The sequence below is a fragment of the Schistocerca cancellata genome, chromosome 11 (genome assembly GCF_023864275.1).
Source record: "Schistocerca cancellata isolate TAMUIC-IGC-003103 chromosome 11, iqSchCanc2.1, whole genome shotgun sequence".
Taxonomy (NCBI): Eukaryota; Metazoa; Arthropoda; class Insecta; order Orthoptera; family Acrididae; genus Schistocerca; species Schistocerca cancellata.
Window position 1 is genome coordinate 120,536,041 of NC_064636.1, and position 12,952 is coordinate 120,548,992.

At 43.7% G+C, this 12,952-nt stretch overlaps 1 protein-coding gene across 1 annotated transcript in view; it reads right to left on the reverse strand.

Moving 5' to 3' along the window:
• Positions 1-3,311: 3,311 nt before the first annotated feature.
• LOC126108308 (ankyrin-1-like) overlaps positions 3,312-12,952 on the reverse strand; it is a 62,614-nt gene continuing 52,973 nt past the window's right edge. The window contains exon 4 of the mRNA XM_049913529.1: positions 3,312-3,702. Coding sequence (XP_049769486.1) covers positions 3,312-3,702 — 391 coding nt within the window. The remainder of the gene's footprint in view (positions 3,703-12,952) is intronic.

The following is a 12,952-nucleotide window of genomic DNA, read 5'->3' on the forward strand; positions in this document are numbered from 1 at the left end:
GCCGTGGTCGGAACGCCCCTACCGCCTGCTCCAGCCCCCCCGCTGCTTCTGCGCATGCGCGGCCCTCTGCCGGATTCGCTGCCCGCATTCTGTGTCGCGCCTCCACCTGCGAGTTTCCCCTCGGCGACTGCGCCGGCCGTTTGCGCGGGCTGTCTGAAGCCACCTGTTGCTGTTTGCACTTGAAAAGTGTTACAAACGTTTTTGCCTAAGAGACAAGACAATGTTTACACAGGCTTTCATTACGTAGAGAGTAATGCAACATGTTACAGGTATGTTGCTCTTTCCGGAAATAACTGTTTCTTTGGCATCATTTTTATAGATGAAATTCGGATCTCGGAAATTTCTTTTTTATCTCGTGATCTGGCGTGCGGAGACGCGCACTCAAATGAAAACAAGTGCCGTAAACTCATGGCTGTGAAACTGGGCTTGAAACGCATTTGGTCAGTACACACCTGCCTGAAGCATATTTCACAATGCTCTTCCACTGCTTCCACCGATACCCACGCTGTTGGTGCTGCAGAGGAAAGGAAAGCTGAAGCCTGTTTCTCGTCGCTCTTGCTAAGCACAATAATATTCCCTACTTATTTTCTATTTATGTTTACGGTCGTATTCAGTGACACTGTAACGCTCTTGTCATAGCTGAATCCCCAGATTCGAAAAGTTTGGGTCTATTTGTCACTTGCAAGCCTAAGATGCTGTCTTCACGACCCATTTCTCAGATTAATGGCCCGAGGTAGTTTTTGAGTAAAGCACTTGGATCAGTTTCTCACGATTCCCTGGCCCTGCCTTCAGTCTCAGTCACCTATGTCTCCCACTGTAGAGGTGGCAGGTTAAAGGTTCCACCTAAAACTATAACATGGCGAGGAAATGCACGCCAGATGTTCTCCGGGTTCCTTACTTTCTATTCAGAGTTCTTCATAGACGAATAGTTCAAAGATATTTCTAGCATCGCGACTACAACAGGAAAAGGCCGGAACAGCTGTGGTACTCAAACTGTCCTCCGCCACATACCAGCATGTATCTGTGAAATTATCATTTCAGACTTTCCAAATCCCTAAATTATTTCAGAAAGGTGTTATCTTGTGAATTTTGGAGCAGTTTTGACACAATGCGGGATGCGTTACATTTTATCTTTGTTTGCACTACAGATACGATAGCAGATCTAGTGCAGTTATTGTTTACAAGTCTGAAGATAAAGATTTACAATATTCAGGACCAATATTTTAAATTGAGTTATCTGTTTTGCAGATAAATGGTATATATAAATTACATTGAAAACGACCTCCTCTCTCGCAGGCGAATTGTTTGATGTACCGGCTAGCCTGGATTTTGCATCGTGTAGCGTGTGCTTCGCATACTTTGGTACAAAATTTAATTTTTAGACTTTTCTGTCGCACTGGACTGAGATTTACGTATTTCGATATCAAAATAAATTTTAGCCATTTCTCAGATACCAACCACACACTTAGAAGCACTAGTTTAAATAAATGCGAACACGTTTCAAAATATATGACGTCCGTTTCGACAGCGGATGTCTGCCGTGAGTGCTATTGTGTTTGACGATGCGAAGAACACAGGTGGAGTTCTGGGCTGATTTCCGTCTGCTGACGCGTGCCACACCGTTCCAAAGTGCCGTAATAGCAGAGTGCAACAGGTGAATGGCGTTAGGCGCGATCCGAATTTTGGGGAGTCACCGTTTTTTTAGGAGCCTCTAGCGCGGTCACCACTCGCCGTCAGAAAATCACTGCTGATTGCTGCATGTTGTAGAAGAGTTTGTCCAATTTAATTTTGTGTTGGGTTTTCAACTTTGAGAAACACGTAGTCTTTGTGAAATAAATGAAAATCTGAGAAAAGTCGGAAAATTTTGAGGCTTTCGTTGTGAAGCCGACATACTACAGGGCAGGAAGGACGAAATTTGGATTTAGGAGCCCAAAACGTATGATTCTGGAATCGCTGAGAAAAGCTCCATCGCAGTTTGTTACCAATTGGTATTTTTGGTCATTGCACGCAGGGTGGCTCTGGATAGTTATTCCTAGGTATTTTACGGTAGGTAACTTACGGTTTCCACCAATTTGTGATCAGCAGTGTAATTGTACAGTAGTGGATTTCTTTCCCTGTGTATGCAGAGTATATTACATTTATTTATGTTGAGGATCAACTGGCAGAGCCTGAAATATTCATCAATGCCGTGGAGGTCACTCAGCAAGTCAATACTGTCTCCTGGCGCCGCTGCTTCCTCATAGAGAATGTTAAGGAGCTTCCGTGTGTAACGCCGCCACATGAGGGCCACAGAAGCTCTTGTTCAGAATGCAGTCTGCCACTTTGGTGACACATGCACACACGGGGATGCCAAGTCTTAATTGTATCACAGCAGACAGGGGAATGAATGTTCCAAATGTGGTCTGCTTCGAAAGCGTCTACAGAGACGCAAAAGTGTAATTTGGGGAAGTGCTGTATAATTCCAGTGATGGCTGCATGTCCCACGTGATTGAGTATAATTCCCTGAGAGATGGTAGTTTGTTCTGTAAGAGCAGCAAGTGAGGTGTGTGGGAGAGGAATGATTTTAGGTGGTTCTCCAATTCTCTTTATTTGAAGGTGAGCTGGGAAGACTGCTGCAGATGGTGTGAGCATGATGTGGTGTGAGCACTGCTAAAAATGTGACATTACAGTTAAACATGAAAATTGCTTGTGCGGTGCACGCACGGAAGTGAATTCAGTGTGAAATCTGAAGTGAAGATACATTCTAACTGAACAGCTTATATGGCAGTAATTTGAGTAAGGTGCAGTTTCCGGGGATGTAATGTAGCACCATAGACACTCTTAGCAAATAGTTTGCAGTAATTATGTAATGTAAGAGACTGGTGCAAAGAACTAACATTAATGCACAACAACCGGTATTCTCGCATTTGTCTCTTGGAAGAGATTAGGTGTTTACATTTCGAAATACAGGCGGTTGTGAGAGACGTCGGCTGTATTCTGGTAAGCTGTTTGAATATTGTATGTGGGACGAGAAACACAAGACAGAGAGGGAGAGAGAAGTGGAGTTTATGAATGATGGAGTATTTGTCAATTGTTCCTGAGCTTTTTCAGAAATTGCTTGTGAAATTTTCTACAGAGTGAATTCTGAAAAGGAAGGTTTGTCACGTTGGTTTACAGATATCTCCTGTTGTTGCAGTAGTTGTGGTGTTACTGGAGTAATTGTGTGGACTGCAAAAGGTAGAAATGAATAGAGAAAGCGAACTTTTTTCAGTTTTTTATTTTAATATTATGTAGAATGAAGTACATGATGACATTTCCTCTACTGGCACGTATTAACGCTGTGTTAGCATCTCGACGAGCTGCTGATGGTTGCGCTGCCTGGCCATGTCCAGGGGGGTCTCCCCATCTTCAGCCCTCGCCCCCCCGTCGGCTCCGGCCTGCAGCAACGCAGCCGCCGCTTCTGCGTGGCCATTCTGTGCCGCCCAGTGCAGCGGCGTCCACCCCCACCGATCCCTGGCGCTGGGGTCGGACGCCGCAGAGAGCAGCAGCCGCACCACAGCCGCGTCGCCCCTCTCTGCAGCGAAGTGCAGGGCGGTGAACCCGAACACCTCGTCCCTCGCCGCCACGTCCGCCCCAGCCGCGAGCAACAGCCGCACCTCCTCCACCGCCCCCACCTTAGCCGCCTTTATCAGCCTCCTGCCTCGCTCCTCCTCAGAAGGGCTCCTGCACAAAACATCGACACACTTACTGTCTACTATCGAGACACACACACACCAAATGAAAGAAACTGTCACGGCCGCAAAACTGCCAACAATTCTGAATACACTTCCACAAATCTAGAAATCTCGCTTCCGCGGTACGGGTTAACCAGCGTATTACAGACAGATCCACAGCACTAGCCCATAATCAAAAACTTCAGCCATCTGCCATTAAAAATAGGTGCATTCCATCTCCTAACAAATTCATTTGGCACATTTCCTCATAATTCACTCCACAGATCCGCCTCCTTTCACCTCGGCATGCAGTTGCTACCCAATCCTTCATCTACATTCAAACACACCCCTAAAACTACCTTCTCTGGGTACCAATTCCTTCTGTCACTTAGGAAGAAAACACTAGAAACCATACACATCTGTAAGTACTGAAATAATACTTCCTCACCAGACTGCTAAGTGATTCAGACCAGTAACATGGAAATTTTCTGGCATACCGACAAAAAATATAAAAGTCACTGCTTCGTACACAATAAGTTGGTCGACATATTTGAAATACAACAAGGGCACCAGGTCGACTTTCCCTGACACACACACAAACACACACACACACACACACACACACACACACACACACACACACACACACTACCCGCTGCATAATAATCGTCACATGTGCTCATATAATCATGCATGCAACAAGAGATACATCCACTGGAACATTCATTTCCATCTACTTACACACTTTGCAAGCCACCATATGGTCTGTGGCAGAGGGTATCCTGCACAACTACTATACTCAGTAATGTTAACTTTGTGTAACTTTTTGCAATTTTTGAAAATTCTGCACAGAAACTAAGTTACACACCGCGTCAGGCAGTATAGTTAAAAAGGTCTTCGGAACTGAAAACGTATACCAACTATGTTGCTCTTGAATAAAATTTCTGTTTCAGTAGTAGTAGGAACACTTAAACCGTAACTTTAGACCAGTCTCAAAAAAGTACTATATTTCCTGTATCTAATGCTATGCATAAATTAGATCATGCCAGAAAGAAATCAGGTGTCTGTAAGAAATAGAAACAGACAGTGTTGATTCATTATCGCATGTTCACTTACAAATATCAAAATACTTGTACAGATCTGGCATTGCTGCACTTGCAACCAATGTCGCGAGAACCTCTCCCCACAGCTGATGCAAGTTAAAGGCTAATCCCAAGCGAGAGGGCCAGTAAGAAGCTTCAAAGACAATCGAAATACTAACTAGAAACTACAGAGGTAATAAAACTGGTGCATTTAGTACAAAATAATCAATGTAGGTGGAGCAGCAACCGTATGAAACAAAAGTAATAACTGGTACATATAAAAAGTTCTCGACTGACTGCAGTCATCTGCTTTTTCCGTTCCGCTCCCAAACAGAGCGAGGAAGAAACGACTGCCTGTGTGCCTCTGTACGAGCGACAATGCCTCTCACCCTATGTTCGCGTCCATTGTGTCAAGTGTACATTTGCCAGAACTAGAACTGTTCTGCCGTCAGCCTCAAAAAACAGTTCTCTAAATTTTCTCAACAGAGTTCCTCAAAAAGAACGTCGCCTCCCCCTCCAGTGATTCCGATTTGAGTTCCTGAAGCTTCTGCACAATACCTCTGCGCCACTCGAAACTACCGGCAGCAAATCTAGCAGCCCAGCTGTCAGTCCTTTAGCTGTCTTCCGTTAATTCTACCTGTTGCCGATACAAAACACTCGAGCAGTACTCGAGAATAGGTGGCACCAGCGGCCTATGTGCAGCCTCATCTACAGGCCAACCACACTTTCCTAAAATTCTCCCAACAAACTAAAGTCGACCTCCCGCCTTCCCTACCACATTCCTCTCACGCTTGTTCCATTTCATTTCATATCGCTTTGCGAACTTTCGCTCAGACATTTAAGCGACGCCTCTGTGTCTAGCGGAACACCTCTACTGCTGTACTTCAACATTACGTGTCTGTTTTTCCTACTCACCTGCATCAACTTACGATTCTCTACATTTACAGATGGCTGCCATTCGTCACACCAACTAGAAATTTTGTCCAACTCGCCTTGTGACCTACGCTCACTCAACGACGACATCTTACTGCACACTAGGGGACAATCAGCAAACAGCTGCAGATACCTGTCCACAAGACCATTTATGTATACGGACAGTAACAGCGGCCCCACCACCTTTTTCTGGAGAACTCCTGCCTCTCGCGAACGCTCGCCACTGAGGACAACATACTGGGTTCTGTCACGTAAGAGCTGAGGTCCACTCACATACATGGGAACCTATTCCACATGTTTCTATATCCTGTTCTGTGGACATGTACGAATATGTTATTCAGAGGTGATCGATTAGCGCACCACATCACAGGAAAATCTGCACAATGCAAAGAATTGCGATCTTTGGGGTAAAAATTGCTCAGTCACCTCTATTGCAATCACGGATTGTATTAAACAGTCGGAAGAGAAAGAACTGGGTTCTAATGTTGCCTATCACAATAAAAGGATTGTAGTTTACACAAAAGACAGCCTTGACGCTATTGGACGCATCAGAAAGGCACCCGAAAATAAACCACACGGTTTGCCAGAATCGCCCAGAAAGTGCACTAAGAAATTTGGGGAATAAATCCATCATTGCAAGCAGCTTCTCAAAATAGGTAATTTGATCAACCATAGGGACTTTTGTATGGCTGACATTACACAAATTAGTTGTTGCCGTAAAAACAGAAAAAATTATTTTCCTTCGAAGAAAGCTGTTTAGTGTAAGACACTGCATGAAATGCGATTTACTTGCAACAGACCTCTAAGTAAAGAAAAGGTCTCTAGAGAGAAGTCATTACTGACTGGCGATGCAAATACTTGATACAAGTCAGGAAATTAACAGAACTCTTTTATGTCGACGAAACTTGGGTGGTGAACCAACGACATTCCTCTTAGAAGACGATGACAGGGTCGTGACGTTGGCACCAAAATGGACAATATGATAGTGCAAGCAACAGCGGTGAATGTTGAATCCAATACTTGGTTTATTTATTGGTCTACATCAATGTCGTCTTCACCAAGATATTTCCCATTACATATTATACATTTATTCCAGTGCTTCTTCCAATGCTTAAAACTATTCTGGAACAATCCTTACAGTAGCATTTAGTTCTGTCAGAGGTGCAGTTTGAATCTCATCTCTTATGTGAAAGACAGCTCTTTAAGGTTTGTCTTTATTTTTGAGAACAAAATGTCACACATGGAGCGAACGTGGGGCCAAGGACATCACTACAGTATTGTTTCTAGCCAAACATGCACAAGCACGCAACGAACTGTGAGCAGGTGCGTTATCGCAGTGCAGAAACAGTGAACTGTTCCGCCACAAAGCCGGACTTCTTTCCGCGTTGCTTCATACCATCGGGGTTGAGCTGGTGAGAAGTACTGCATGCTGGCTGTTTCATCTTGGGACATGGAGTCGTGGTGCACTGTACTGTTAAAACCGAAGATTACTGTCAGAAACGTAACATTCACATTTCAGTGGTCTTGGCCATCTGTCACCGAGACGATCGAGTGTTGGTTTACGCATCGTTTGGTTTAACTCTCAGCTCGTATTCTATTATGACCGTCTCGTCATTCTCATCTTCTTCGAAAGGTTTATACCAGTCGTAAACACCTATTTCACTCTTAGTATACTCACCAAAAGCAGTATATAATATTTCAAAAACCACGATGCATTTTAATCCGTTCTCATAGCAAATTTTAATACAAATGCGCTAATCCGTTTTTACAGTAAACAAATAATCGCTGATACTCTTAAAATACCAGTAACCTTTCTAACACCTGACAACACACTAAATAACCGATACGCATAACGTTGTACACACAATGACAAAAAGGAAGTAGGAATCTGAGTAATAAAACGCGTGAAATGACAAGTTTCCCGTATCACAAGAATGGTTGCGTTTCAATCCACCCAATCAAGGGGAACTTTGACCTCTTAGAGCAAACACAATGGAAGAGCAAGTCTTCAATTTTCCAGTATAATTACACCACATTTCGTTTATAATCGCTTCGGAATATATCCATCCATTTTGGAGGAAATTGTAGACGAAGATGCATTTAGATGAACAGGCATTCGGTTCTGACATATATTTGTAATAGATGTAGCAATCCTGGCTTTTGATTTCTGTTCCTGTGTTGATGTAATTTACTCCACAATGTTGTGCTTCGGGAGATGGCTATCGTCTGCTGTCTCGCAGTGGTGCCAACTCTTTTACCCAAAAATGAACGCTGCCCGGATGGGCCTGCACAGTGCGTCGCCACCGATTCAAGGCGCGCGCCGCGGAAACGCCGGCACGGCATTTCGGAACCGAGGCGCATAGGAAAAGCAGGCAGGCCATTCCGGCCCCAAGCGGGTAAAAAAACTCGCAGACGCCCTCGCGCGCCTTGACGTCACGGAGAGGAGGCTGCAGCGCCGAGCATTCAGTTTCGAGACAGCCACGAGCAAGGCTCGCTGTAACTGCGCCGTGGCAACATTGCATCAATAGTGCTCGAACGACGACGGACGTTACGTATCACGTTTTTCCCAAGGATGAGCACTAGCGACGTGAGTGGACAGTTCGATGCAAACGCAAGGACACAGTGAATGTGAAACCTGCACGTGTGTGGTCAGCTCATTACCGGCCAGAAGATTATGAACGGGATTTGAGAAATGAGCTTCTAGGGTTACCTTCAAGAAAGACGTCATTACCAGCAGCAATCCTCTGCATAAACATTCCGAACTGGCGTGGACAAGAAATTGTGGAAAGCGGTGATGCAAACGAAAGGGTAAAACGTCTTCACATACATAACACTTACAATAATTGAAACTGAAAAATTACCATAATAAAAACGAATTCACATAAATGCAACGCTTTTTGACGCATTACTATATTGCTTTACCGGAGTGAATGACTCGTTAGGTTGTACAGGCAATAAATAATCAGCGTATTTCCCGTAATTTGTTTAGATTTACTTCTGTAAGGATAGCTGACGCTGATCAGATGACTTCGTAGCGTAGTGATATGGTTTCTGACTCCCATCTTGGAGGTTAAGCGTTCATATACTTGTATTTTCTATTACATTTTTATTTTTATATTTTATCAAACTAAGCTATTGTAGCCGCTTATGCCACTGATATTTCATCGCTTTTGTCAATTGATCTGATTTTTAGTGAGAAATTAATGCAGTTGAGTAGTACTTAGGAAAAAATTTTACGAGTAGTAGGCATACTCGGTAAATAATTTTAGGAATAATAAAACTAAAATTAAATTCATTCCTTAGAGATCCGGAAGTCGTGCACAACGCTCTGGAGCAACATGTTTGCAAAAGCGAGCTTTGACGCCTTTAGAAACTGTGTCACCGAAATAAAAGATAGTTGACGGAACCACATGTACAGACTGCGTTCATGAACCCACTGAAGTAGTGAATAATGATTTTGAAATTAAGGAACTAAGGGCCGAGATTGAACTTTTAAAAAAACTGAATGCACAGAAAGAAGCGGCACTAAAAAATGTGATGCAGCCTTACGAAGTAAAACAAAAGATCTCCGACGTGTTCTTTCGTTGAAGCGGGCAGAAAAGTCATCTGACGTGAAAGAAAAAGTCAAATTGCACAAAAGTGTAAAAAGTGTATTGTCAAATTGTTTTACACCGGCGCAAATAAGATGCATATTAAACGAAAATAAAAGGGTAAAGTGGAATTCAGAGGACATTGCCCATGCATTAATTTTAAGAGCTCTGTCACCTAAAGCATACACTTATTTGCGAAAGCGAAAAATTCGTTTGCCGTGCAGGGCAACCCTTCAGAAATGGACAAAGGAATTTAAATGCAGACTTGGTATTCTTGAAGATATCCTGTGTTTATTGAAAGCCAAGTCACACACTTTTACTACTCGAGAGAGACTAGCTGTTCTGACATTTCACGGAATCAATGTTGATGGCCGCATATGTTACGATTCGTCTGAAGACGTAGTAGTCGGACCACATTCCAATGTACAAGTTTGCACGATACGTGGCTTGTGTAAGCAGTGGAAACAACCAGTTTACTATGATTTTGACACTGTGATGACCAGTAATTTGCTTCAGAGCATCATTAAGGCAGTTGAGGAATCAGGAATCGGTGTTGTTGCTGTGACGTGTGACATGGGCGGAAAAAATATAAAAGTTTGGAAGGAACTGAGTCGATACACAGAACTTATTTCGTAAATCAAGCAGACGACACCACGAGTGTATAGGTTTTCTTCGATGTACCACATCAGTTAAAGTTATTACGGAACCGTTTCTTGGATACAGGCATTACGCTACCTGATGGGTCCAAAATATCTCGGGCAGCTCTACAGGAACTTTTAAAGCATCAGAAGAGTGACTTAACGATAACACACCACATTACTGAAGCGCTCTTAAACGTAACTCGACAAGCAAGGCAGAATGTACAGACGGCAGCGCGACTATTTTCACGACAAACAGCTCAGGCTTTGAAGTATATTCTCCATAAAGACGTTGAAAGTAATTTTATTGAACTCGTTAACGACGTCTTTGATGTCTTGAACTCTAGAGTTCCAAAATAGGAATGCTCATCCCTGCGTAGTGGGTTTGGAATCAATCTCTCAATTTGAGAAAATACTTTGAACAGATTCTTAGACATCTGTCCAGCAATGCGCGTTGGTGACAAAGAAAGAATATTGCCTTTCCAAAAAGGTTTTATAACTTCAATGAAATCTCTCTCTTTGGTCTTTTCGAAAGTATGAAAAGTGTGTAAGTTAGCTATATATTAACTTGTAGACTGAATCAAGATTGCCTGGAAAACTTTTTCTCTAGAACACGAGAATTAGGTATATTTTTTAACAATCCTACAGCTATTTAAGTAAGGAACAGGGTAAGTCTCCTTATACTGACAGGTAATGCAAGTGATATATCTCTCTCTCTCTCTGGGAACACGCCAGTTACTAAAGAATTAAACACAGAGTCTTCCCAGTGTGACATCGACCCGGATCCTGCATCCCTAAGTTTCATTAGCAGTGAGCTCTGTGTAAATGTTGACGAAGCGCCACTATGAGAAATCCCAGAAACTGTGAATGTGGAAGAAAATTTAGTGACATGTAGTAACAATGGGGGACGACTCTGTAACCTCAAATGTTCTTCCAGATGCGGTAAAATACATTGAAGGCTATATTGCATTTAAGTGCCACAACATTGATAAATCACTAGGCTTTCCAGCAGCGAAAAGTGAAGGAGATCATGCTGCAGACTGGATATCAATTACATCTCGTGGTTGTCTTTACACTCCAACGCCAGCATGGAAAACAAGTGTGTTGCAGTTTGAAGAAGAATTTGCTGCTTTTCACGGAAATGGACTGTGTAAACAAAAAAATGTCGTGAAGTCTCTGTGGTCTATTACAAAACAAAAGTTCCCTGAAGTTCATGAAGCACTTATTACTCATTACATAAAAACGAGAATATTTGTCAGGATTAGGCATCTCAATCAAGAAGCAAAGTTGGAAGCAATGAAGAAATGTGCCGCGAAGACGAAGCAGTTATGGATTGCATCGTTGTCTGATAAACGGCAGTAGAAACAGACTACATTCATATCTACTTCTTCATCAAACGAGAGTTATTTTTCAACTTAATTATCATATATTTGCTCTTAATGTGTACAAAACCTGTCGTGCCCCTTGTTTTGACTTGTATAGATGCGTATCGAACGAAAGCAAAAGTAAAGTGAACGAGTAACATGGCACCGAGTCTGTGGTGCGGCGCATTTGCCGTGTAAGCACACGGCTGCGCCGCGCCAGGGTCCTCATCGTGACGTCACGGCGCTCCACCCAATAGCAAGCGTTTTCGCTTGAGTGCCTCCCGTGACCCCCCCCCTCCCCCTGTTCTGGAATATCGCGTAGAAGCAGCTCGTGACGTAGCTGGGTAGGAAGGGTGGGCACTCTCTAGCTCGCTCGCTCACGAGATTTCAGACACACGGTACTCCGCTGTAAACAAAACACGGCCAGGCTAGGCTACGCCACTGTACCAGACCCCTCCACTGTTTACTTGTCTGCACTGCAGAACTACCAAGCAACCGTGTCGTCTATATGCAGGTCATTTCTGGTACAATTTACGTTGCATGCAGACGTGTACACTAATGAGGCGAAGTTAGACTACTACTTTTATATGGCGAATGTCAAATTCTGTCGAAACTGGAATGTCTGTCCTTCCCGTTGTTCATCGCGCCGGACCCTTGCATGCTTTATTAGGTCAGTAGTGCGAAGAGGCAGCTTCGACGTCTCACAGAGGACGAGGGAGAAGGCTGCAGCCGACAGGGCACTTGAGGAAGCTGCTCTGGCTGCGACGCCTATCAGTTGGCACAGTGGCAACAGACGTGCAGCCGAGGAATGAGGGGTCAGCAGACCAGAGTCACTCCCACCTCGCATTTACATTAATGCCACCCTTACCATCTGACACTCCACAGGGAACTCTTGAGGACGTGATTCCGAACGTGGCTTAAAATATTGTCTTTCTGCGCTGCAGAGCAGGCAGACGATACTGAAAAATCATCATAAGTACCAGGCTCTTATTATGAATGCATCAATTGGCACGATACGAAATTACACTGTGGGACCTCACTTCATCCACGGGGTGATTAAATGGAAATACATATGCACATATTCTTACTAACATTCAGCCTGTTCTCGTAGTTCCGTGGGCAAGCGACAGTGTATGTGGATCGAACACGGCCGCTGTCCAGACCCTCCCCTGCTCCAATGCGACCAATGAATGGAAAGTTTCCCGGCCGTTGTATGGGACGGATTGCTGCAGTACCAAGGCCAGCCAGGTACCCTGATCTGACTCAAATGGATTTCTTTCTACGGGGAGCACTGAAAGATGCAGTCTGACATGAACCCCAGGTGTGTCAGATGATGCGCGCCAGACCACACAACGACGTATCATCCAATGTAGCTTGTCCAGTTCATATCTCTCTCTCTCTCTCTCTCTCTCTCTCAAACAGCCATTCCAAATGTGTCTAGCAGTCGATGGTGTGCAATTTGACCATATTGTTCATTAAAATGTGAGAACACACTTCACTAAGGAAAGTATTTAGTTTGTGGATGACAAGGCATCAGTTATCTATAATATAAAAATGAATCGCAAAATGTGTTGGTAAGCGCATAACTCAACAACGCCTCGACCAATTTGGCCAAATCTTTTTTTAAAATGTTCGTTGAAGTTCAAGGATGGT